Here is a 25,688-nt window from a genome sequence, read left to right as displayed (position 1 = left end):
GAGTAAAATTAGTGTGGGATGAGAAAGTTAGGTATAGGTTACTGCTTTACTAACCTGACCCCTCTTAAGAGTGTTAACAATAAAACAATTATTATTAATAATAAGAATTATTTAGTGTATATCAGGTATCAGGCACCATACTAAGTGCATTATTATTCAAGCAACTAAGAGTTTTACAAAGTTGAAATGGATTCAAAAGCCTACAGTCCTCTTAAAAAAAAAAATTTCTGGGAGCACATTGGTTTGGTACTTCAAAAAGGACTTGCAGTATTTGGAATGGATTTGCTTTGGAGAAAAAGAAAACAAAGGTCGCCCTTGAGGTCTGATTTCTCCCATCACACTCGCCCCAGGGATAGGATTTTACAGCTTTAAGTTGATGCTTTAATACTACCAACAGGTTCTCCCAGCAGCCTTCCCCTTGAAAGGTTGAGGCAGGTTAATTCCTACTGGGTCTCAAGTTCAGCACCTCACCCTCCTCATATCCTGCCTATATCAACTCTTCCTCCACTTTTTGGCTCTGCCACTGTAAGAACAGCTACCTTTTCTCTACTCAGCTCCTGATATGCTGGCCCTTTACACTCATAAAATCTATTCCTCACAACAACCCTAAAAGGGGTATTTTTATCCCTCCCCCACTCCCTTTTTTTTTCCCTCAGATAAAGATGGAGAGGATCAGAGAGTTAAATCACTCTTCCATACGTAACAAGGGATCAAAATTTGAACCCATGTCTAATTCTGCAGCCTATGTTCTTTCCACTGCATTCCACTTTGAAACATCTTAAAGGCAGGGTCCCAACTCCTCTCTGTATTTGCCCAAACCAGAACCTAGGAGGCATTCAATACCTATTTGCAAAGTAAATACAATGACATCATTTTCTCTACTCCCCCTCCTCCTCCCTTGACTCCCTAGATGCAGGTAATCTCAAGAAGGCTGGAAAATAATTGGGTGGTTGACTTTTGAAGTGTGACTGGCCAGCTATGAAACAGTAACCTTACTTTGGAACAATAAGTTTAAGTCTTTGATTTTCTAAATGTATCTAAAGTAAACTTTAGATGGCAATGTAAAAAAGTTAAGCAATCTCTAGTGCAATGTCCCTGGGATTAGAGAAAAATTGGTCAGCAGATGGTGTCCCTATTTAACCCACAACAGTGGTTCTTAACATTTTTGGGATCGTGGGTCTCTCTGAGAATATCATGGAGCTATGAACTCTCTCCCCAGAAAAATGCACTTAGGGGCATACACATACGGTTTCATAGTCCATGTCAGGAATTTCTACACTCTGAAGTCCACCCATGTATGAAGGTTAAGAACCCTTTCCATCAAAGGGTAGGATTGCAAAACTTGTTTTTAACAGGAGGGAAGAGGGCAGGGCACAACCCTTAAAGAATGACAGAGCTGTTGTGGACACGACATAAACTGGTTAAAACCTGGTTAGAACCGATTAGGCCCAAGATGGAAGAAGATTCAACTTCCAGTAGATCTTGAGCCTCATTATACGCTCATTGTAATACATTAGCGTATGCTACATAACACACCCACGGGCACCATGACTGTTCCAAGGCTAACTATAAAAGGCCAAAAAGTGGGCAGTGGCCCAAATCCTGGAAATCCCCACCCCTTCTCCAAAATAGTTGGAATAATCCTCCCACTCATTAGCCTATGAAATTACCCAGCCCATAAAAACTAACCACCCATATTTCCTGGCTGCTCTCACCTTTTGAGACAGACTGTATTCTGTCTACGGAACGTGTATCTCCCAGGGCCTCTCCCCTTCTGAGATGGCCCACACTCTGTGGAGTGTGTGTCTCTCTCTCAACAAATCTACTTCTTACCTATCACTTTGCCTCTCGCCGGATTGCTTCTGCAGTGAGACATAAAGAACCTGAGCTTCATTAAGTCCTGAGACCAGGAGTGCAATTTCAATTAAAAGGCAGTGGGTTCGAGTCCCAGCCTGCGGGTTCAAGTCCCAAGCTGAGTTTTGGCGGGGTTCAAATCCCATCTGAGTTGTGCAGTTTCAGCAGGTATGCCTTAATTAACATGGTTCTTTAAAACTCTGCTTCACCTGGACTCTCAATTCCTCATATTACTGCATAATTTACCTAAAATATCAAAGGATCTGTCAGACCAGTGCGCGTGACGGAAAGGGCAAACTCCTAACCCAACTCCTCACTCACGCCGCAAGCAAACGTAGTGCTGAAAGGGGCCTCAGCGCTTCCTCTGATGGAAACTGAGGCTCAGACCCCCACACCCGCCCTCACAAGAATCTGCCTTTAACTCTGCACTTGGTGCCTGAACCCCGCCCCCGACCTGGGCTGAACCCGGAGCTCCCTAGCGGAGCGGCACCAAGGCCCCACCCTGCCCGCCGGCTCTCAGACACCCCCCACCGCACCCTCCGCAGACGCCCAGCCCCCAGGCTCACGGCTCCTACTTGTCTCCAACGTCTGCAAGAGCATAAGCTGGCACTTCTGGTTGTTGGTGAAGAAGCTGGAGAGGAACCCTTGCTGTGGCTTCCCCTGAGCCAACCGCTCCGGGAAGACCTGGCACCCGACGTGTTGCTGCTGCAGCTGCTCCCCCGCAGCGGGGCCCGGGCCGTGTTCATCCGGAGCTCCTGCCATGCCGCCCACGGACTTTGCAGCTGCTTCCGCCCGCCTCAGGCGGCCCGGGGGGAGACAGGGAAAGGCAACCTCCCTCCCGCCTACCCACAGCCCAGGCCCTCCCTCCGCCGAGCCGACCTGGCGCCAGCCGGGCGACGGCCGCAGGGGTCCACAAGCCCGGAGACCGAAGGAGCGCTGGGCCACAGGCGCCAGGAGGGAAGACGGTAACGGGGCGGGGCGACGGCTGCTAGGCGGGCAAGGGGCGGGGCCAAGCGCCTGCTGGCTGAGCTGGGGTTAGCGAGTACCCTCGCAGGCTACAACCTGCCTGATGTGGGCTCGGCCTTCGCCGCTCAGCGTGCTTGTGCCGTCCCCATAAGCCTTGTTCCGCAGCCCTGCTTACTCGTGCACACTCCGTCGTTACCTCCTGACCAGTACTGGCCATTAAATACCCTTCTCCCTCTGAAGGTTTCTGCCATCTTCGCACTCCCTGTTTTGTCCACCAGCAGGCTAATTGCAGCCTCTGGTCCACCTCTCTCTCTTGACGCCCCAAGCCATATTAAAAGCCCTGTTTTTCAGAAACGTTTGAAAGCTGCAATTATAATGAATGGTCGCGTCAATACCCTCAAAATATAAGACCCAACTACTTTTTTTCTGCCTCTTCTAGGCCCATTCGCCCACCCTACTCTTTTGCCACTGCAAATAACTCTCTGATAATTGATGAAATAAAATTCATATTTTATGGCAAGGCAAGAAAAATTTAAACAAAATTTTTCTCTGCCAGTTTGGGCCTCCTCCCTCCCCCTTAGAGTATATTGTGCATCTGCATTAACCACACCTCCTTAGAAGATATTCCTTCTTAATCTTGTATAGGGTCAGGATGACCCACTACTCCATAACTCCTTGGGAGATAACCTTCCTTCTGTCAATAATTCATTTGACGTCTAATACTTTGTCTCAAAAACTTCTTTAACTGTGCTGTGATTTCTAGTGGGTGAAACAGTGCTCAGAGCTTTCTGAAAGACTGTCTCCCAGGTTATAATCCTCAGATTTGCTCAAATAAAATTTTCCATTTCTTTCTTAGATCGACTATTAATTTTTTCATCAACATAACAAAATACAACCTTTTTACTTATAACTCCAAGCCTTAACTCATATTTCCATCTTTAAGCCCCCATCCTCAGTCCTTATGATCCAGGTCCTGATCAAATCTTCCTAATCCACAGGGCCTTCCCAGATACCTTAATCAAAATTAATCTCTCCTGATCTCCCAATGTACAAAGTACTTCATACCTATTATGGCTTCATCACTGCCTGACAGGTTTTAACTAATTTGTGTTTCTCTTTTCCCAGTAAATTTACTCAGTTCAACTCACACATTTATTCAGTACCTGCTATGATGGGCCAGGCATGGCAGCAGAAACAGGATAATAAGAGAATTTCTAAGGTTGAGAGGAGCATATGATTTATGTAAGAAATGTATCTAATTCATAAAGGTTCAAGAGACATTGAGGATTATGAACAGTACCTATGTGTCATAGGTGCTCAATAAATATCTAAATTGAGTGAGATGCTAGGATTACTCGTTTGAAAAATAATATTATGAACACCTTCTATGTACATAGACTACTAAAGCTGTAACAAAAAAAAGCTACTTTTTATTGAGCTCACCTGCAATACATTATTTCTAATCCCTACCACAACCCTGCAAAATAAATATTGTTATCACTATATTTTTCAGATAAAGAAAGTGGGCTCAGCGAAACTGAATAATCCAGGACCACACAACTAGCTCTTAATCTAGTTAGAGGACTAAAATATACACATATGGAAAACTAGACCATTTCAAGTTAGTGTAATTAGTCTGGAATTCTCTGGGAAGGCTAGATAGAAAAGATGGGGCCTGAAATGGACCACAGACTGTAAACATTTGAAATACTATTCAGCTATATGAATAAGCAAAAAATGCAAATTCAAAGCTCTCATTTCCCCGCACCAAATTAGCAAACATTTTTTCAATGTTCATTGCTGAAAGCAACAGAGAGAAAACTAGAAAATTGTACACCAAGATATGATCAGTAGTTGTCTAGGTATCAGAATATTTTTATTATTTTTCCAAATTTTCCTAATATTCTACAATAAGCATGTACTACCTTTATAATCAGAAAGGTATACTTTTAAAAAATTGAGTAGCCTTTGGATGGCATATATGTTAACTTCATCCATTTATACTATAAAGACATAGGAGTGGAATGGGACGGCATTAGGGGAGAGAGAGGGAAGTGCAAATACAAATTACTAAGGTAAAAAGAGAAAAATAATCACCACAAAGAAATGAGAACATGGGCAAAGACTTAGCTATAAGGATTTTCATTTCTCCATTGCAGTACTAATTAAGAACAAAAAGGATAGAAACTGTTTTAACAAAAAGTGCAATGGAAAACATACAACCATGTTGTTTTTTAAATGAAATATGTTCATAAAAGCTTTTTAGGTTACAAAATAGCATGTACAAGCTGGAAGTTTATTATATGCACAGAGAGGGTCTGGAAGACTGCTGCAAAGTATTTTTAGTGGTTGTTTCTGGGTGGATATGTAACCGAGCAGGACCCTATGGGGCCTTCCCAGGACGGACCCCCTCCCCCATATCCTCGCTGTAGCTCCTCTGAAATACCTAGATAATAGTATCTGATGCACACTTCCTGAGTTACAGATGCTAAAACCACCACCAGATGGAAGAAATTACTTGATGATGATGAGCCCCCAGATCCTATAGGCCCCTAAGGATTGATAATGTTAACCGCCCTATTATCTCAACATCAACCAGAGAATTGTGCAGGACCTGATCACATACCCTGCAACCAGTCTCCCACACCTGGCTTTTAAAAATGCTTTGCTGAAACCCTTCCAGGAGTTCAGGGTATTTTGAGCAGGAGCTCTGTCCCTTCTCCTTGCTGGGCCCTGCAACATACCTTTCTCTACTCCAAACTCCCACGTTCTGGTTTGGGCTCACTGTGCATCAGGCACATGAGCGAAAGATGAAATTTGGGAGTTTTGTTTTGTTTGCACCTGTGTGTGCTTGCCTTCATTCTCTAAAGCAAAAATAGTTGTTTTATAGTAAGTTGTTTGAAGCTGCTTAAATAAATCACAGCAACAAATGAAGTTGCATATAACTTTAAAGTGCTTTCTAGCTTTGTTTTTTCGCAACTAATAAATCCACTTCTCCAGGGCCGCCAAAACTTGGGGGACATTATAGCCTTTCCTTAGTGATCCAGTCATTTTGAATACAGGGAAAGAACAAAACAGTCTCCACCACTCTCCGCGGGAACACGCCACACTCGGCCCGGTAATCGCACACCGCTGGGAAACGCAACCCACCAACAAACACACCTACTTCCAGCAGGAGTCAGCCCTCCGAACCCGGAAGTGAATGGGAGAAGGCACGCAGCATTCTGGGAAGATTTAAAGGAGCCGGGTTGGTGTGGCTGGCTGTTACCGGGGTAACCAGAGGCGCTTGGCGGTTATCCGTGGTTTGGCGCCGTTAGCTGGACAGTCTGAGACGCTCAGAGGCCATGTGGGATGAGCGAAGAGGGAAGAAGGGCCCTTTCAGGAGATAGTTGTCCTGTCAGGTTATCTAGTCGTGCCCTAGGCGGGAGCGCCAGCTCTGAGAATCTGGGTCACGACCCCCTCCTTCTTTCAGCCTTTCGGCCAAATGAAGTAGCCCAGCGGCTCCTGTCATTTCTTTACTTTACTTTTCTGCCTCCTCTCAGAAAATGTAAGTTAAGAATTTCTGATTAACACTGTAATGTGTTCTAATATCAACGTGAAATTCTTGTTTAAGGACATTTTATGGGGCCACAAATTGAGAACTTAAAATTCACACTCAAATTGTAGACTGCCCCTTGAGATATGTAAGGGCATAAGGATTTTAGATGAAGAAATTTTGGGGAAATTACTTTCCCCAAAAGGAATTTTTGAATTCCGTTAGGGAAATAATGTGAATATTTTTTTCCATGTAATGAACAGAAAATAGAGTGTGTGGGATTAATCACTTGTAACAGTGATCACAGTGTAATTCTGGCCACAAAGGGACATTAATTACCACCCTCCTCCCTCTCCATGCTAAACTCCCCCATTTATGTTCCAGCTAACTTTTAATTTCTGCAGTACTATGCTTTTTCAAGTCTGCTCCTTTTGCAAATGGTAAAAATGCTCTTCCTTGCCTTAATTTTCTTTGTTCAAATCCTCATTTAGGTATTATGTCCTTTACAGTCCTTCCCTGGGACTTTTGTCCACCTCCCATTCAAGATAGAATATGCTCTTCTTTATGAACATTTGCATATTTATCATAGTAATTATGATTCATTTAGTGACATCTGTTCTTCCAACTTTGGAGACCTCCTTGTGGGCAGGGCATATTTTATATTTATCTCAATTGCATTGAGGCTCGGCTCATTTGGTTCTCAACAGATATTTGTTGGATAAACGTAAACTACCTTTGTTAACTAGTCTAAAGGAATGTGAACTAAAATGAAATAAACAAGGGTAACCACTGAAATAAATAAATTAATTAATTAAATTGAGGACTTTTTTTTTGGCTGTGCGGGGTCTTAGTTGCAGCACATGGGATCTTCGTTGCCCCATGCAGGATCTTTAGCTGCGGTATGCGGGATCTAGTTCCCTGACCAGGGATCAAGCCCCGGACCCGCTGCATTGGGAGCACAGTCTTAACTGTGGACCACCAGGGAAGTCCTGAGGATATATATTTTTTTTTGGCTTTGTTGGGTCTTTGTTGCTGCGCACAGGCTTTCTCTAGTTATGGAGAGTGGGGGCTACCCTTCGTTGCGGTGTGCGGGCTTCTCATTGTGGTGGCTTCTCTTGTGGAGCACAGGCTCTAGGCGCACGGGCTTCAGTAGTTGTGGCTCACGGGCTCAGTAGTTGTGGCTCGTGGGCTCTAGAGCACAGGCTCAGTAGTTGTGGCGCACAGGCTTAGTTGCTCCGTGGCATGTGGGATCTTCCCGGACCAGGGCTCAAACCCGTGTCCCCTGCATTGTCAGGCAGATTCTTAACCACTGAGCCACCAGGGAAGCCCCTGAGGATATTTTTTAAAAGAAGAAAATAAAACTCACCAGTCATCCAGAAGTAACTTAAAATTTTCATATATTACATGTTATTTTCTCTGCATAAATATTTTTTGCATAGTTGAGTATATTTGGGGAAAACCATTTTAAGTCCTGCTTTTTCACATGTATATGATATAATTCTGTTACTAAAATCTTAGCAACAAAGACAGCATTGAAGACCTTAATGTAAATCATCTGTAATGAGTTGAAGAAACAGGGATGAAGTGGACGCAGCATGTGAAGACAATTCTTTCAAGAAGTTTGGCTGTAAAGGAGAAGAGAAAGGTCAGTAGCCGGAGGAGAATGGCAAGTGAAAGAAAAATGTTAGTTTCTCTGTAAGGAGAACAGACAGTGATGTTTGTTAGTATAAGAGAAAAAAACCTGGTAGTTAAAGATACTGCCAAGAAAGAGAATAACTGATTGAATGATTCCATAAAGAAAGAGGAGATGACAGGGAGATCAGCTCGGTGCTTTGTGACCGCCTGGAGGGGTGGGATAGGGAGGGTGGGAGCGAGGGAGATGCAAGAGGGAAGAGATATGGGAACATATGTATATGTATAACTGATTCACTTTGTTATAAAGCAGAACCTAACACACCATTGTAAAGCAATTATACCCCAATAAAGATGTAAAAAAAAAAAAAAAGAGGAGATGAGATCCATAGATCAGGTACATAAATTAGCTTAGATAGGAGGCAGAACTAGGAAAGAGGATGTCAAGGTGGGTATGGATGTTAGTAATTTTTAAACTATTGAAAATCGGCAAAAGAGTAACAAAAATATGTCAAAAGATATATATAAAAATGGCCAATAAATAGGTATGTTCAGCCACATTAGCTAAAAATATAAATGGCATATTAAATGCCTATTAAATTGGCAAAGATGAAAAAGAAATTAGTATATGCATTGGGCAAGTGTTCAGTGAAACAAGCATTGCAGGTGGGGATAGAAATTCGTACATGTCCCCCTTCCCCAGGCATTTTAGAAATATGTATCAAAATCCTTAAAATATATACTTTAACTAAGCAACTATACTTCCAGGATGTTCTCAAAAGGAAATAATCAAAACTGCATACGTGTGTTAAGCTGGGTGGAGTTCATTTCAGTCTGTCCACCAAAAAAGATAGGTTATTATATTACACCCATACTTCTTAGACTTGGATAATATTGTTGCAGATAAGAGAAGTTCACTCATACTAGTTTAAGTAAGAGCATCTGCAGGTTATCTAGGAAGGGAATGTAGAGTTGCAGTCTGACTGACTACCCTGATACGCAGTTAGTGGGATGCTTTGTACCATTTAAAATGATGATGTAGGGCTTCCCTGGTGGCGCAGTGGCTAAGAATCTGTCTGCCAATGCAGGGGACACGGGTTCGAGCCCTAATCCGGGAAGATCCCACATCCGCGGAGCCAGTGGGAATCTCTTCTGATTAGCTCCTGAGTCCTTTGACACAACTCTCTAAGTCTCTGATAGCTTCCTTGCCTTCTAAATGACAAGATGTTCCAGACTCATCTTCAGCATTTCCTGCCCCAGACATGGAACCAGCCATTTCTCCAAGGAACCCTGGTTCTTTTGAGTGGGAAATGGTTATTTTAGAGGCCACAATGTGCTAAAGACATTTATTGCTACTGAGTGGTTCATTGTTTCTAGACCTTTCCAGTTAGTGGAGCTAGGAAATGTGTCCTTGTTGGTTAAAGATACAACGCAACATGAGTTTATACTAATATGTCCAATTCAAAATCAGGACTACCCGCATCAATCTCAAATCTGTCTGCTTTTACCCATGCCTAAACTACAACAATTGCTCATTTGCTTTATCCCACCACGTACAAACAACAGTCTCAGAGCAACAGTCTTGGCACTACCACCACAGTATGATTACTGAAAACTGTTATTTGTTGGGGGCGGGGGTGGGCTTTTTGTAACTCCTTTTGTTATCAGGATATATTCTAATAGGGATGTGTAGTCAATTACAGTGTTTTAAAGTCACTTAGATTCCTCGTGTGATTATGCCACCAACTCAATACATAGTTAGGTTAATTTGTTTATTCTTGATTTCAATTTTTAGGCATTATTATTATTTTTTTTTTTTTTTTTTTGCGGTACGCGGGCCTCTCACCGCTGCGGCCTCTCCCGCTGCGGAGCAACAGGCTCCAGACGCGCAGGTCCAGCGGCCATGGCCCACAGGCCCAGCCGCTCCGCGGCACACGGGATCCCCCCGGACCCGGGCACGAACCCGTGTCCCCTGCATCGGCAGGCGGACTCTCAACCACTGCGCCACCAGGGAAGCCCAGGCATTATATTTTTTAACTTAACTTTGGTTTCTAACTATATAAAATATTTACATGGTTCTAAAGTCAAGTTTATAGGACAAAGGCTATTAGAAAAAAATCTAGCTTCTACCCCTGTCCTTTCTGTGCTTATCCCTCCCTTGCCATATAAACAACCATTCATTTTACTGGTTATCCTTCTATTTTTAGATATATAAGCAATTATATTCTTTCTTTTAAAATAAATGGTATGCTACTGTGCAGTCAATTCACTCATTTAAAATGTAAATGTCCATTGACAGATGAATGGATAAAAAAGACGTGGTATAATTATACAATGGAATATTACTCAGCCATAAAAAAGAATGAAACAATGTCATCTGCCGCATCATGGATGGACCTATAGATTATCATACAAAGTGAAGTAAGCCAGTCAGAGAAAGACAATATCATATGATATCACTTATATGTGGAATCTAAAAAAAATGACACAGGGCTTCCCTGGTGGCGCAGTGGTTGAGAGTCCGCCTGCCAATGCAGGCGGCATGGGTTCGTGCCCCGGTTGGGGAGGATCCCACATGCCGCGGAGCGGCTGGTCCCGTGGGCCATGGCCGCTAAGCCTGCGCGTCCGGAGCCTGTGCTCCGCAACGGGAGAGGCCACAGCGGTGAGAGGCTCGTGTACCGCAAAAAAAAAAAAAAAATGATACAAATGAACTTATATACAAAACAGAAATAGACCCACAGACATAGAAGACAAACTTATGGTTACCAAAGGAGAAGTTGGGAGGGATAAATTAGGAGTTTGTGATTAACATATACACACTACTATATATAAAGTAGATAACCAACAAGGACCTACTGTATAGCACAGGGAACTATACTCAATATTCTGTAATAACTTATAAGGGAAAAGAATCTGTGGAAAAAAAAATATATATATATATGTATAACTGAATCAGTTTGCTGTACACATGAAACTAACATAACATTGTAAATCAACTATACTTCAATAAAAAATAAAAATAACTGTACAATTTAATGGTTTTTAGTATATTCACAAAGTTATGCAACAATCCACAATTTTAGAACATTTTAATTATCCCCAAAAGACACCCTGCCTGCCTTAGTCATTCCCTCTCAATCCCCCCATCTTCCCTAGCCCTAAGTAACCACTCATCTATTGATACTTTCTATCTCTACAGATTTGCTTATTCTGAATATTTCATATAAATGGAATCATACAATATGTGTTCTTTTGTGTTTGGCTTTTTTAATTTACCATAATGTTTTCAAGGTTCATCCATATTGTATGTGTATCAGTACTTTGTTCCTTTTTTATTGCGGAATATGTTCCATCGTATGGATACACCACATGTTACTTATCTATTCATCAGTTGATGGACATTTGGGTTGTTTCCACTTTTTGGCTATTGTGAATAATGCTGCTCTGAACATTTGTGTACAAGTTACTGTGTAGTGTAAGCTTATGTTTTCATTTCTCTTGAGTAGAATTGCTGGGTCATATGATAACCCCATGTTTAACATTTAGAGGAACTGCCAGACTGTTTTCCAAAGCAGCTGTACCATTTTACATTCCCACCAGCAATGTGAGTTCCAATTTCTCCACATTCCTGCCACATTTGTTCTTACCCATCTTTTTTATTATAGCCATCCTAGTGGGAGTGAGATGTTAATTCACTGTGGGGTTTTTTTGTTTGTTTGTTTTTGTTTATTTTTTGGCTGCATTGGGTCTTCATTGCTGCGTGTGGGCTTTCTCTAGTTGCAGCCAGTGCAGGCTACTCTTCGTTGCAGCGCATGGGCTTCTCATTGCAGTGGCTTCTCTTGTCGTGGAGCACGGGCTCTAGGCACGCGGGCTTCAGTAGTTGTGGCACGCAGGCTCAGTAGTTGTGGCGCACGGGCTTAGTTGCTCTGCGGCATGTGGGATCTTCCTGGACCAGGGATCAAACCCATGTCCCCTGTGTTGGCAGGTGGATTCTTAACCACTGCACCACCAGGGAAGTCCCACTCATTGTGGTTTTGATTTGCATTTTCTAATACTAATGATGCAGAGCATCTTTTTATGTGCTTATTGGCCATTTGTATATCTTCTTTGGAGAAATGTCAGTTCAAATCCTTCACCCAATTATCAATTGGGTTATTTGTCTTTCTATTGCTGTTATAAGAGTTCTTTATATCTTCTGGATACAAGTTCCTTATCAATGTGTGATTTACAAATATTCTCTCCCATTCTGTTGTCTTTTCATTTTCTTGATGGTGTTCTTTGAAGCACAAAAGGTTTTTTTAATTGTTGTTATTTTGATGAAGTCTAATTTATCTACTTGTTCTTTTGTTGCTATATTTTGGGCATCATGTCTAAGAAGGCTTTGCATAACCCAAGGTCACAAAGATTTACTCTGGTGTTTTATTCTAAAAGTTTTATAGTTTTAGTTATTACATTTCGATCTATGATTCATAGTTATGAATTAATTTTTGTGTATGGCATGAGGTAGGGGTCTAGCTTCATTCCTTTGCATGTGAATATTCAATTGTCCTAGCACCACCTGTTGAAAAGACTTTTCTATTCTTTCCCTGATTTAATTGTGTTGGCACCATTGTTGAAAATCAGTTGACCATAAATGTAATGGTTTATTTCTGGACTCTCAATTTTATTCCATTGATCTATATATCTACCCTTATGCCAGTGCCACACTGTCTTGATTACTGTAACTTTGTAGTAAATTTGAACTCAGGAACTGAGTAGTCCTTCAACAATGTTCTTCTTTTTGAAGATTGTTTAGTTATTCTTGATTCCTTGCATTTCCATATAAATTATAAATTTCTGGAAAAAAAAAGCCAACTGGGATTTTGATAGGGATTGTGTTGAATTTGTAGGTAAATTTGGAAAGTATTGCCATCCATCTTGGCATTATTAAGTCTTCCAATCCATGAATATTTGATGTCTTTCAATTTACTCATGTCTTCTTTAATTTTATATATTTTTGTAGTTTTCAGAGTATAAGTTTTGCACTTTATGTTAAATTTATTCCTAAGTATTTTATTCTTTTTGATGCTATTGCAAAGGGAATTGTATTCTTTTTTTTTTTTTCAATTTTAGAAACTTGATCTATTTATTTTGGAATTTTGGATACATACTATCTCTTTTCAAGTCAATTCCAAAATTGAAATAAATAAAAACTATGATCCTATGCATAAAAATATTGAATCACTATGTTTACCACTGAAATTAATATAATGCTGTAAATCAACTAGACTTCAATTAAAAAGTAAAAAAAATTATGATCCTGAGAAGGGGAACAATATAGCATTAGTATGGCAGGAAAATAAATGTTAAGGAATATCTGCTGTACAAGATCAATTGAAGAGGTATTACAGGGCCTTCCCTGGTGACACAGTGGTTAAGAATCCACCTGCCAATGCAGGGAACTCAGGTTCGAGCCCTGGTCTGGGAAGATCCCACATGCCACAGAGCAACTAAGCCCATGTGCTACATCTACTGAACCTGCGCTCTAGAGCCCGCGCGTCACAGCTACTGAGCCCGTGTGCCACAACTACTGAAGTGCACACGCCTAGAGTCCGCGCTCCGCAACAAGAGAAGCCACGGCAAAGAGAAGCCAGCGCACCGCAACAAAGAGTAGCCCCCGCTGTCCGCAACTAGAGAAAGCCCGTGTGCAGCAACGAAGACCCAACACAGCCAAAAATAAATAAATAAATTTTTTTTTAAAAAAAGAGGTATTACAGATGCATTTATAACTGTTTTCATACAATGTTATAACTGTCTAGTATCAGTGTTTCATCATTCCTTACTTAGGCCTCCAGCCTTCATTACTGTCCTTTACAAAGATTCATATAATTTAACAGAATTTTTTTTCTTAATTTCAAATCCCTCCTTGCTTTTTAACTTACCAGTAGAACTGAAGATCACTCCATTGTAGTAAATAAACATTCTCCTCCTTCCTCTTTACAACTGCAATTATTTTCTTAGTTTATGGTTTAACTTCTTTACGAGGATTATATATTTATATGATTTAACAAAAAGTTGTTATTTTGGAATAAATTTTAAAAATAATGTTCCCATCAGATAATCACATTCATCACTAGTTAATTGATGCAACAAATGTTAATATATGAGATGGACTTCCCTGGTGGTCCAGCAGTTAAGACTCCGCACTTCCACTGCAGGGGGCGCGGGTTGAATCCCTGGTCGGGGAGCTAAGATCCCACATGCCACGAGGTACGGCCAAAATAATAATAATAATGATGATAATAATAATAATATATGAGAGGTGCTGATAATTGTCTGCCAGGTCACATCGTCTTCTAAGCGAACTTGCTTTGTGCACAGATTTTTTTTCCCTAAAGGACCATTTACCGCACCATATAGCTACCTACCATCACCATCACTCATTGGGCGAGGGGATGTGGCACTATATCCAATATCAGTCCCCCTTCTCCCTTCTTCCATTCTTGTGGAAAATTTTATTTGTTTTAGGTATTTGTTTTATTTGTTAGATATCAGTGTCCAAATGCATTACTATACTTCCTCCTCAGCCTAAGAGGATTAATCTTGATTATTCTAAGTCATTCATGATAATTGCCATTTCCCTTGCCAACTCTGCCAATGAGATGCCAAGGGGAAATCTGCTGGAGGCCTTCTAAGAAAGTTGCTCTTTAAAAGGAACACATGATAGGCACAGTTTATTTCCTGTTTCCTGGTGTTGTCAACCCCTGAAGCTGTGGCAGACAACCTGGAATCATGAAAGAAGGCAGCTTCAGAGGAAAAGGTAACATGCTGAGGATGACAAAAAAAAAACAGAAAGATGGAAGGAACGTAGGTCCTTGATGAGGTCACTGAGGACATGCCCTTTCTCCAGATTGTTATATAAGATAGTAAATGTTTAAACAAATTTGAATTGGATTTTCTATTACTTTTGGCCAAGAGCATCACAACTGATAAAGCACATTTCTGACTCAAGAGTAGTCAATCCCTAGGCTGACAAGTTGGACACAGAAAAGTACAAGGTGTCACTCAATTACATTAATGCCAAGAATGGAGCTAAGGTCCACACATTTTTACTTAAATTTGGAAAAGTGAGTACCTTGGAAAATATCCCACTTCCTTAAAGAAAGATGTAGACCTTGACCTTTAGCCTAAACAGCATAATAGATACATTTGCACATTTTACCTGTCTGGCTACCCTTATAACAAACTAAAGAAGGAGACCCAAAAAATCATGGTTCTAAAGTCAAAACTGTACACAAATGCTTATCCAGAGAAGTGTCATTATCTCTTATATTCCTTCCACTCTGTTCCCACTCTCCCTCTATAGGTAAATTTCATTCGTTTCTGGTTTATTCTTTCAATATATCATTTTGTAAAAAATGAGCAGATACAGGTATATTATTTCCCCTTATTTGTAAAGGTTTTTTTTAAAATTTATTTATTTAATTTATTTATTTTTGGCTGCGTTGGGTCTTTGTTGCTGTGTGCAGGCTTTCTCTAGTGGTGGGGAGCGGGGGCTATTCTTCGTTGTGGTGCACGGGCTTCTCATTGCGGTGGCTTCTCTTGTTGCAGAGCACGGGCTCTAGGCGCCCGGGCTTGAGGAGCTATGGCACACAGGCTCAGTAGTTGTGGTGCACGGGCTTAGCTGCTCTGCGGCATGTGGGATCTTCCCAGACCAGGGCTCAAACCTGTGTCCCCTGCACTGGCAGGTGGATTCTTAACCACTGCACCACCAGGGAAGCCCTATTTCTCCTTATTTCTTACCCCAAATGTAGCATACTATTTATTCTTTTTTGTTCTTTGCTTTTTTCACTGAACAGTAAATCCTGAAAATCACTCCATAAAAGCTGCCTGGTAGCCTATGATGGGTATAGCACTCTAGTATGTATATTCAGTCTGTCTCCTATGTATACATATTGAGGTTAGCTCCAACATTTTGCAATTACAAGTACACTGCGACATATAATCTTATGCATATGTAGTTTTGTATTGTTGGAGATGGTTCTTCAGGATAAATTCCTACAGAATTGGGTCAAAGGGTAAATTCATATGTAGTTTTCTTAGATATTGCCAAATTCCCTCTTCAAGACAAATACTGTATGAGTTCACTTATATGCGGAATCTAAAAAACAAAACAAATGAACACACATAACAAAACAGAAACAGAGTCATAGATGCAGAGAACAAACAGGTGGTTACCAGAGGAGAAGGCGGTGGAGGGAAGAAAGAAATAGATGAGGGAGATTAAGAGGTACAAACTTACAAGTGCAAAATAAATGAGTCATGAGTATGAAATGTACAATGTGGGGAATATAGTCAATAACTAAGGATTATCTTTGTATGGTGACAAATCATAACTAGACTTATTGTGGTGATCATTTTGAAATGCAGAGAAAAAAATCACTATGTTGTGTGACAGGGAATAACATAGTGTCGTAGGTCAATTATACTTCAAAAGCAAACAAACATACAAACTTATAGAAAAAGAGATCAGATTTGTAGTTACCAGAGGTGGGTGAGAAAGGAGGGGGAATTGGATGAAAGCAGTCAAAAGGTACAAACTCCCAGTTATAAGATAAACAAGAACTAGGGATGTAATGTACACCATGATAAATACAATTAGCACTGCTCTATGTTATATATGAAAATTGTTAAGAGAGTAAATCCTGAGTTATCCTAACAAAAAAAATTTTTTTTTCCTTTTTTCTATGTCTTTGATTTTTTGTGTGTGTGGTATGCGGGCCTCTCACTGTTGCGGCCTCTCCCATTGCAGAGCACAGGCTCCGGACGCCCAGGCTCAGCGGCCATGGCTCACAGGCCCAGCTGCTCCGCGGCATGTGGGATCTTCCCAGACTGGGGCACGAACCCACGTCCCCTGCATCGGCAGGCGGACTCTCCACTACTGCACCACCAGGGAAGCCCCAATGTCTTTAATTTTGTACCTATATAAGATGATGGATGTTCACTAAACATATTGTGATCATCATTTCATGATATACGTAAGCCAAATCATTCTACCTTAAACATATACAGTGCTGTATGTCAATAATATCTCAATAAAACTGGAAGAAAAATTAAAAATAATTAGTGATGATTTTAAATTAATTAAGGAATTAAAAATTTAAAAATACAACAACCATAACCATCATTCATGTCTATTTTTATATTCTAAAATTGATACTTTTCCCAAAAGAATTTTAGGTGGAAGTCCATAGACCTATAAGCACCCCTCGCATTCATGGTTTTCATTATGTGGATTTGGAACCACGTGAATTTTCTATTGGATTTCCTTTTTTTTTGGCAGCTATGCTTTGGAACAATGTGGTTGAAAACCTGGAAAAAGGCATGGTGCATGTCCGAAACTTGTAGTCAGTCTGGCTATCAGCCTGCAGCAGGCTACAGTAGAAATGTAACCTGAGGACAACCACTCAAATTTACACCCACCCATCCCTGTCATTATCACTGTCTCAAAGACTAGGTGCTATTGTTTATCTTCCCTGCAACGTGTATCTTAGTTTCCTTTACATATTTTCATCCTGTAAGAAAATAAGTTTCCACTTTTGGAAACTTTGGCACAAAGAAACAAGGAAATGCTAAACCTATGGGTTTGAAACTAAATGTCACCAAGAGATACATGCAAGGAGAAGCCAGCATACTGCAGATGTTTCCTGGGTTTGACTAAAAGCACACTGCAAACCCCAAGAAGCTCAAGGATGCTGAGTGAATAGAATGAATAGAAAGTACATGCCTTTAACCCTCATTGTGTTCTTACCATTCTATGGTACCGTTCATACCATAGAATCCCAGGCAGGAAAAAGCGTATCTGTCAATAGACAAAGATTTTGGAACCAGTCACAAGGCACAGCTCCTTTTTGAAGGAGTCAAGCAACTCATCAATGTCTTCCCCTTACACCTCCTCAAAGCCCACTTGCCTGGTCGGCTGTCAAGGAAGGGCCTCCAAGCCATCGACCACGGCTGGTGGAAGAAACCACTCTGCTAACTCCCACCCTTCATCCAGCCACCTTTCTCTGCATATGCCACATCTCTTCTGTCTTTCCTTTGCTCTTTCTCTCTCATGCTTCACCCCGGCTTCCCTTGGCCGCTTCACCAATCACCCGCTGGTACTTCACCAAGCCCACTGTGGTCATCTCCTTCCCAGCCTGACAGAGGCTGCATGGCATATGGGTAACAGCACAGGCTCTGGACTAAAAAATGGTAGGTTTGACTCTTGCCTCTGCATTAATGAGCTTTATGAACTTGGAAACATCATAACAGTCCCACCAGGTCTCACTTTTGTCATCTACACGTGGGGATAATAAGATCTACTTTGTAGAATTGCTGTAGGATTAATAATGATGGTTTTGATATCTGACACATTAGTAGCTCAATAAATAATAACCGGTAGTGGTTGTGGTCATGGAAGGAGGAGAGAAGGAACTTCAGCTTCCTACATAAAAAGCCCACGGAAGGAAAGCCAGAAAGGTATCTTCATACTTCCTCTTCTTTCCACCTTCTATTCTGTGCTTCCTCACTTTAAAAAGGAATTATTTTAAAGGTCTGTCCCAATATTAAAATTCTAGTTTTAATGGCAAAAATTAAACAGATGTATACTAAAGGCCTATTATGTGCAAAGAAGGTCACATAAAATTTCTTCAGGTGAACCAGATTAAATTAAAATCTGCTGAAAAAAACAATCTTTAGATTTTCATTTTTTTCCTTCCTTCATACATTCTTGCCAGTGGTATCACTGTGTATACGACCCAAAGGAGCAGCAAGTGACAATCATTCCTCTACATATAAGTACTTTGGCTGTTGAGGCTCTTCTCATATATGTGTATATATGAGTCCTTAAATAATGTTTATACCTCAAAAATTTGATTTCAATGCTTCATTATTCTCTAAACCTTTGGATGATCCTCAAATCACTAGATATCAGTGGCTATCTGATGAAGACTGACTGTCACACTCAACAGTGTGCCCCCCAAGGAGCTCATCAGTAAAAGAGCAGGCTGAGATGGTGGCCTTTTAGCTTCACTAGCTATGAAATTCATTTCATTGAAACTGAATTAGTTCAATGCAACCCAGCTAAGTGCTCTCCTGGGTACTGCGACAGCCTTCGGTGGGAGATTACAAGGCAGCCACTTGTACCCTGCTTGTCTCCACTAAACACTACCATCTGCAAAGGTTTTTAACCTGAGCCATGAGAGGTGCTTTGGTGGGTTCATGAACCTCTTGAAATTATATTCAGTTCTGTGTGTATATGAATTCTTCTAGATAGAAGACCCGTAGCTTTCATCACATTCTCAAAGGTGTCTATGACTCTCAAAAAGTGAAGGACTACTGACATAAGAAATTAAGTAGTGGGATTTCCCTGGTGGTCCAGTGGTTAAGACTCCATGCCTCCACTGCAGGGGGTGTGGGTTCAATCTCTGGTCAGGGAACTAAGATTCCATGTGCCACATGGTGTGGCCAAAAAACAAAAAAAATTAAAAAAATTAAAAATATATATATATACACATATATATACACATATATGAAAGAAACTAAGTGCCTGACCTGCTGTATTAATTTTCTATTGCTTCAGTAACAAATCACCATAAATTTAGAAACATAAAACTAATTTATTATCCTACAGTTCCGTAGATCAGGAGTCTGACATGGTCTCTCCAGGTTAAAATCAAGGTGTTGGCAGGGCTGCATTCTTTTCTGGAAGCTCTAGGAGAGAATCTGTTTGCTTGATCATTCAGGTTGTTGGCAGAATTCAGTTCCTTGTGGTTGTAGGACTGAGGTCCTCACTTCCTTGCTGGCTGTCACCTTGCTGCTCTAGAGGCTGCCCTCTTGGATGTGGCCCCCTTCCTCCATCTTCAAAGCCAGGGTTTGAGTCCTTTCTAAGCTTCAAGTCTCTCCTGCCTCTTCTTCAGTCTCATACCTCTGACTCCTTTTCCTGCCTTTCTCTCCCCCTTCTAAAGGCTCATGTGATTACGATGTGATTACATTAGGCCCATCTGGATAATGCAGGATAATCTTCCTATGTTAAGGTTCATCACCTTAATTCCCTCTGCAAAGTCTCTTTTACCGTATAATTTAGCATATTCAAAGACACCAGGAATTAGGGGCCATTATTCTATCTACCACACCTTTCCACCCACATTTGTGCTACTTGTTCCATTCTAATCACAGAGAAAGTGGGGTTGGTGACCAGTTCCTATGCAAGGTGTCCTTCAGCAGAAAGTTTATGAGGCAATGTTTGTCCTCAACAGCTTCCACAGTCTTCTTTTAGTTCCTAATTAGCGAAGTACCACCTAAGTCCCCCCCCACAAAAGATTCAATGCACGTAGGCCCCAACAGCACCCCACTCCTCTTGCTCCTCAGACCAGGCTAGACCCCCAACTCTCCACCTTTTCTCCTCTTTAAAAAAAATAAAGTGCGACATTTACTGTCTGGAAAGGATCTAATAAAATAAGTCCCTCTAAATTGTTGAAGACGAATAAGCAGTAATTCTTCCCTAATAATATAGAGCAAAAAAACAGATTTTCAAAAATGTTTAAATCATGTAGACAATTTATTACTGAATGTCTGTGAATTTCAGTTAAGCTGTGTCCAGGGCTTACTAAATACTTCTGCTCACCCACATCCTCTTTGTTTTCTTCTTATCATCAGCAATCAACCCCACTCACTTGGTTGTACCCTGGGGACTACCGTTCATCCCTCTCCCTTCTAGGTCTCATCTTTTGGGCCAGACCTTCAGGCCCAGCTCAGCTCACAGGTCTCCAAGAGAACATTACGGGTCTGCCTATCGTTAAGCTTACAGACAACGAGGCAAGGAGTCTGCATTACAGAGGAAAACAGGTTTCTTGGCCTAGACCACCTTCAACTGTCTCCTTTATATCTGCCCTAGATATTTCCTCATAGCATCCTTGTTTTTTAGAAATAATCAATGTAAACAGGTATTGGGAATAATTGTCTTCACAGTATAGATGTGAAGGTGTGTTTTATATTTAGTTTAAAACAAGATTTAGCAGCCAATCTAAAAAGTTATGAAGAAAAAAAATCAGAGATTGAAGTCTGGTTTGCTTAAAAACTCTCTCCTCTCCCTCTCTCCCTCTCTCACAAGTGTCTGCACTCACACACACACACACCCCTAAAATATTAAAAATGATTTGTTGCTGATGCACGATTTCATTTTCATAACTCTGTTTCCAGGTCCCTTACACTAAACCATCTCCTTGACGCAACAGACAAGATGGCGAGGGCTCACCAGGGTGGAAAGGGGGACTTCACATTTTAACATGGCTGTTCTGATGTGGAGTTATTTTTTTTTTAAGTCTGAAAGACAAAGCATCATTTCTCCTTGCACTCTCTCCCCAACGCTTCACTTTGTAGAATCATCAGGTAACATGTAGTATACACATCCTTCTCTTGATACTTATAGCCCATCTTTGATCTCTCCCTCATCCCTCACTCCACACCCTAGTCACCTCCAAAGGTGATTCACAGTGAGGCTAAGGAAGTTTCAGCCTCAGGGCACTCACCTGTGAGGCCTCTGGGCATGTTGGAGTTGTCAAGGGTCTAGATGGGGAGGCCAAGCAATCAGAAGGTATTTCTCTGTGAGCAATTCTACTGAATTGCCTAAAAAGAATCAGAAGAAAAGGACTTCCCTGGTGGCGTAGTGGTTAAGAATCCACCTGCCAATGCAGGGGACACGGGTTCAAGCCCTGGTCCGGGAAGATCCCACATGCCTCAGAGCAACTAAGCCCGTGTGCCACAACTACTGAGCCTGCGCTCTAGAGCCCGGGAGCCACAACTACTGAGCCCGCGTGCCACAACTACTGAAGCCCATGCGCCTAGAGCCCACGCTCCGCAACAAGAGAAGCCACCGCAATGAGAAGCCGGCACACTACAACAAAGCGTAGTCCCCGCTCGCCGCAACTAGAGAAAGCCCACGCGCAGCAAGACCCAATGCAGCCAAAAATAAATTAATTAATAAATTTAAAAAAGAATCAGAAGAAAGTATGCTGAGTCTCCAAAGCATCAGTCATTCATTGTGATTTTTTCATCCTAAGTAAGTATCTAAATAGGCCACTTTGTGCATACTTTTGCGTGCTTTTCCTTAAAGGGCCCCCCAAATTGTAAAATCTTCAGCCCCACAAAACCTGGTTCTATTTCTGCTCACCTCATCACAGGCCCTCACTGCCTCCCCAGGCCTCCACCAGTCATACTTCATTCCTCACCCCCACCTCGCCCTCCCTCTGCAAGGGTGAGAAAATAATTTAAAGACTATTTCTAGCACTTATTAGCTATGTGGCCCTGAGTGAGATGTTTAAATTCATCGAGCTTCATATTCCTCACCTGTGAAAGGTGGATAATAATAATACCTACTTTGAAGTATTATTTTTGAGGATCAGAAACAATGGATGAAAAGTGCCTATTGTGGGCTACCCTGGTGACGCAGTGGTTAAGAATCTGCCTGCCAATGCAGGGGACATGGGTTCGAGCCCTGGTCCACGAAGATCCCACATGGCACAGAGCAACTAAGCCCATGCACCACAACTACTGAACCTGCGCTCTAAAGCCCGTGAGCCACAACTACTGAGCCCGTGTGCCACAATTATTGAAGCCCACATGCCTAGAGCCTGTGCTCCACAACAAAAGAAGCCACTGCAATGAGAAGCCTGTGCACCGCAATGAAGAGTAGCCCCCGCTCGCCGCACCTAGAGGAAGCCTGTGCGCAGCAACGAAGACCCAATGCAGCCAAAAATAAATAAATAATTAAATAATTTTTAAAAAAAATAAGGCACTAATCCCATTCAAGAGGGCTCCATCCTCATGGCTTAAGCACCTCCCAAAGTCTCTACCTACTACAGTATACTGATACCATCACACCAGGCATTAGGATTTTGACATACAAATTTGGGGGGTACATTCAGACCATAGCACACACCCCCTTAAGCTACTTCCTAAGGATTTCTGTATAATCAATTATTCCTCTAATATTCACTAAGCATACAGCATATAGGACATTTTGTTAGGCTCTTAGGAGAAAACAAGAAAAATAAGACAAAACTTTTCTACCTTAACAGGCTTAGAGGGAATAAAATGGATTCAAAATTACTACAGAAGGGCTTCCCTGGTGGCGCAGTGGTTGAGAGTCCGCCTGCTGATGCAGGGGACACGGGTTCGTGCCCCGGTCCGGGAGGATCCCACATGCCGCGGAGCGGCTGGGCCCGTGAGCCATGGCCGCTGAGCCTGCGCGTCCGGAGCCTGTGCTCCGCAACGGGAGAGGCCACAGCAGTGAGAGGCCCGCGTACCGCAAAAAAAAAAAAAAAAAAAAATTACTACAGAAGAGGAAAGTATGTGTTAAGTGCTATAGAAGTTCAGAAAAGTAAAAAACAAACAAAGTCTGGGCTGGAAGAATCAGGGAATGTTGAATGAAGGACAGGTTAATCTTGACCTTAAAGGATGGAAAGAATTTTGGTGGCAATGCAGAGGAAGGGGAAATGTGTTCCAATATGTTTAAGGGTCTGGCTTGGAGGAAGTGAGCAGAGGAGTCCTGAGAGATAAAGCTGAAAACTATAAGACATATAAGACTCAAATAAATGGAAAGATATTCCATGATCATAGATTAGAAGAATTAATATTGTTAAAAAGCCCATATTACCCAAAGCAATCTACAGGTTCAGTGTAACCCCTATCAAAATTCCAATGGCATTTTTCACAGGAACAGAAAAAAAAAATCCTAAAATTTGTAGGGAACCACAAAAGACCCTGAATAACCAAAGAAACTGAGAAAGAAGAACAAAGCCAGAGGCATCACACTTCCTGATTTCAAACTACATTACAAAGCTATAGTAATTAGAACAGTATGGTAATGGCATAAAAACAGACACATAGATCAATGGAATAGAATAAAGAGCTCACAAATAACCCCATGCACATATATCCAATTAATTACAACAAAGGAGCCAAGAATATACAATGGGATATGACAGTCTCTTCAATAAATGGTGTTGGGGCTTCCCTGGTGGTGCAGTGGTTGAGAGTCCACCTGCCGATGCAGGGGACGTGGGTTCGTACCCTGTTCCGGGAGGATCCCACATGCCGCAGAGCGGCTGGGCCCGTGAGCCATGGCCACTGAGCCTGCGCGTCCGGAGCCTGTGCTCTGCGCAACGGGAGAGGCCACAACAGTGAGAGGCCCGCGTACCGCAAAAAAAAAACCAAAAAAAACCCAATTCAATTAAAAGATGGGCAGGGACTTCTCTGGTGGCACAGTGGTTAAGAATCTGCCTATCTGTGCAGGGGACACGGGTTCAATCCCTGGTCTGAGAAGATCCCACATGCTGCGGAGCAACTCAGCCCATGAGGCACAACTACTGAGCCTGCGTGCCACGACTACTGAAGCCCGTGCACCTAGAGCCCATGCTCCGCAACAAGAGAAGCCACCACAATGAGAAGCCTGCACACTGCAATGAAGAGCAGCCCCTGCTCGCCGCAACTAGAGAAAGTCCACACACAGCAACAAAGACCCAATGCAGCCAAAAGTAAATAAATAAAATAAATTTATAAAAAAAAAAAGACAAGAGATAACAAGTGTTGGTGAGGATGTGGAGAAAAGGGAACCCTCGTGCACTGTTGGTGGGAATGTAAAGTGGAGCCACTATGGAAAGCAATATGAAGGTTCCTTAAAAAATTTATAAATAGAACTACCATGTGATCCAGTAATTCCACTTCTGGGTATACATACCGAAGGAAACAAAATCATCTCAAAGAGATATCTGCACTCCCATGTTCATTGCAGCATTATTCACAATAACCAAGACATGGAAACAACCTATGTGCTGTTGAGTGGATAAAGAAAATATGGTATATATATATATATATATATACACACATACATATACACACACACACACACACACACACACACACACACACACACAGTGGACTATTATGCAGCCATAACAAAGAAGGAAATCCTTTTATTTGTGACAATATGGATGGACTTGGAGGGCATTATGCTAAGTGAAATAAGTCAGACAGAGAAAGACAAATACCGTATTATCTCACTTGTGGAATCTAAAAAAACCAAACTCATAGAAACAGTGGGCAGATTGGTAGTCAGCAGAGGTGGGGGTGGGTGGGAGGTGGGGGAATTAGGTGAAGGTGATCAAAAGGTACAAACTTCCAGCTATAAGGTAAGTTCTGGGGATGTAACATACAGCATGGTGACTGTAGTAGTTAACAATATTATATATTTTAAAGTTGTTAAGAGAGGAAATCTTAAAAGTTCTCATCACAAGGAAAAAAATTTGTAACTATGGGTGGTGGTGAATGTTAACTAAACACACCATGGTAACCATTTTGAATATACATATATTATCGAATCATTATGTTGTATGCTTTAAACTAACACACAGTTATATGTCAATTATATTCCAAAAAAGCTGGAAAAAATTTAAAATAAAAATAATAAATAGTACTTAAATCCATTCCTTCCTCAATGTTCCATTTCCACCATCTCAGGCCCTTATCATTCACCGAATTATTAAAGTAGCCTGCTAATTAGTTCTCTGCTTCCTTCTCACTGCTAACCAAATTATTATTTTTTAATATTTATTTATTTTTTTGGCCGCACCAGGTCTTCGTTGCTGCGTGCGGGATCTTCATTGCAGCATGCAGGATCTTT

The 25,688-nt window shown here is 41.5% G+C and overlaps 1 protein-coding gene across 5 annotated transcripts in view; it reads right to left on the bottom strand.

Annotated features, from left to right (window-relative positions):
* ATP23 (ATP23 metallopeptidase and ATP synthase assembly factor homolog) overlaps positions 1-25,688 on the bottom strand; it is a 93,193-nt gene that overhangs the window by 18,505 nt on the left and 49,000 nt on the right. The window contains exons 1-2 of one of the 5 annotated variants that reach the window (XM_082666255.1): positions 2,430-2,563; positions 1,834-2,100 (exon numbers count right to left, since the gene is read on the bottom strand). The exons of 2 other annotated variants lie outside the window; for them this stretch is intronic. In XM_082666255.1, the coding sequence (XP_082522381.1) occupies positions 1,834-1,894 (61 nt within the window). In that variant the 5' untranslated portion in view covers positions 1,895-2,100; positions 2,430-2,563. Of the gene's footprint in view, positions 1-1,833; positions 2,101-2,420; positions 2,801-25,688 lie in introns of those variants that run through there. 2 more of the 5 variants (XM_082666252.1, XM_082666253.1) reach the window with 2 other exon arrangements.

The sequence above is a fragment of the Grampus griseus genome (assembly GCF_964374135.1).
Source record: "Grampus griseus genome assembly, chromosome: 11".
NCBI lineage: Eukaryota > Metazoa > Chordata > Mammalia > Artiodactyla > Delphinidae > Grampus > Grampus griseus.
Note: the sequence above shows the minus strand (reverse complement) of the source record. Positions and strands in the feature narration are given on the sequence as shown.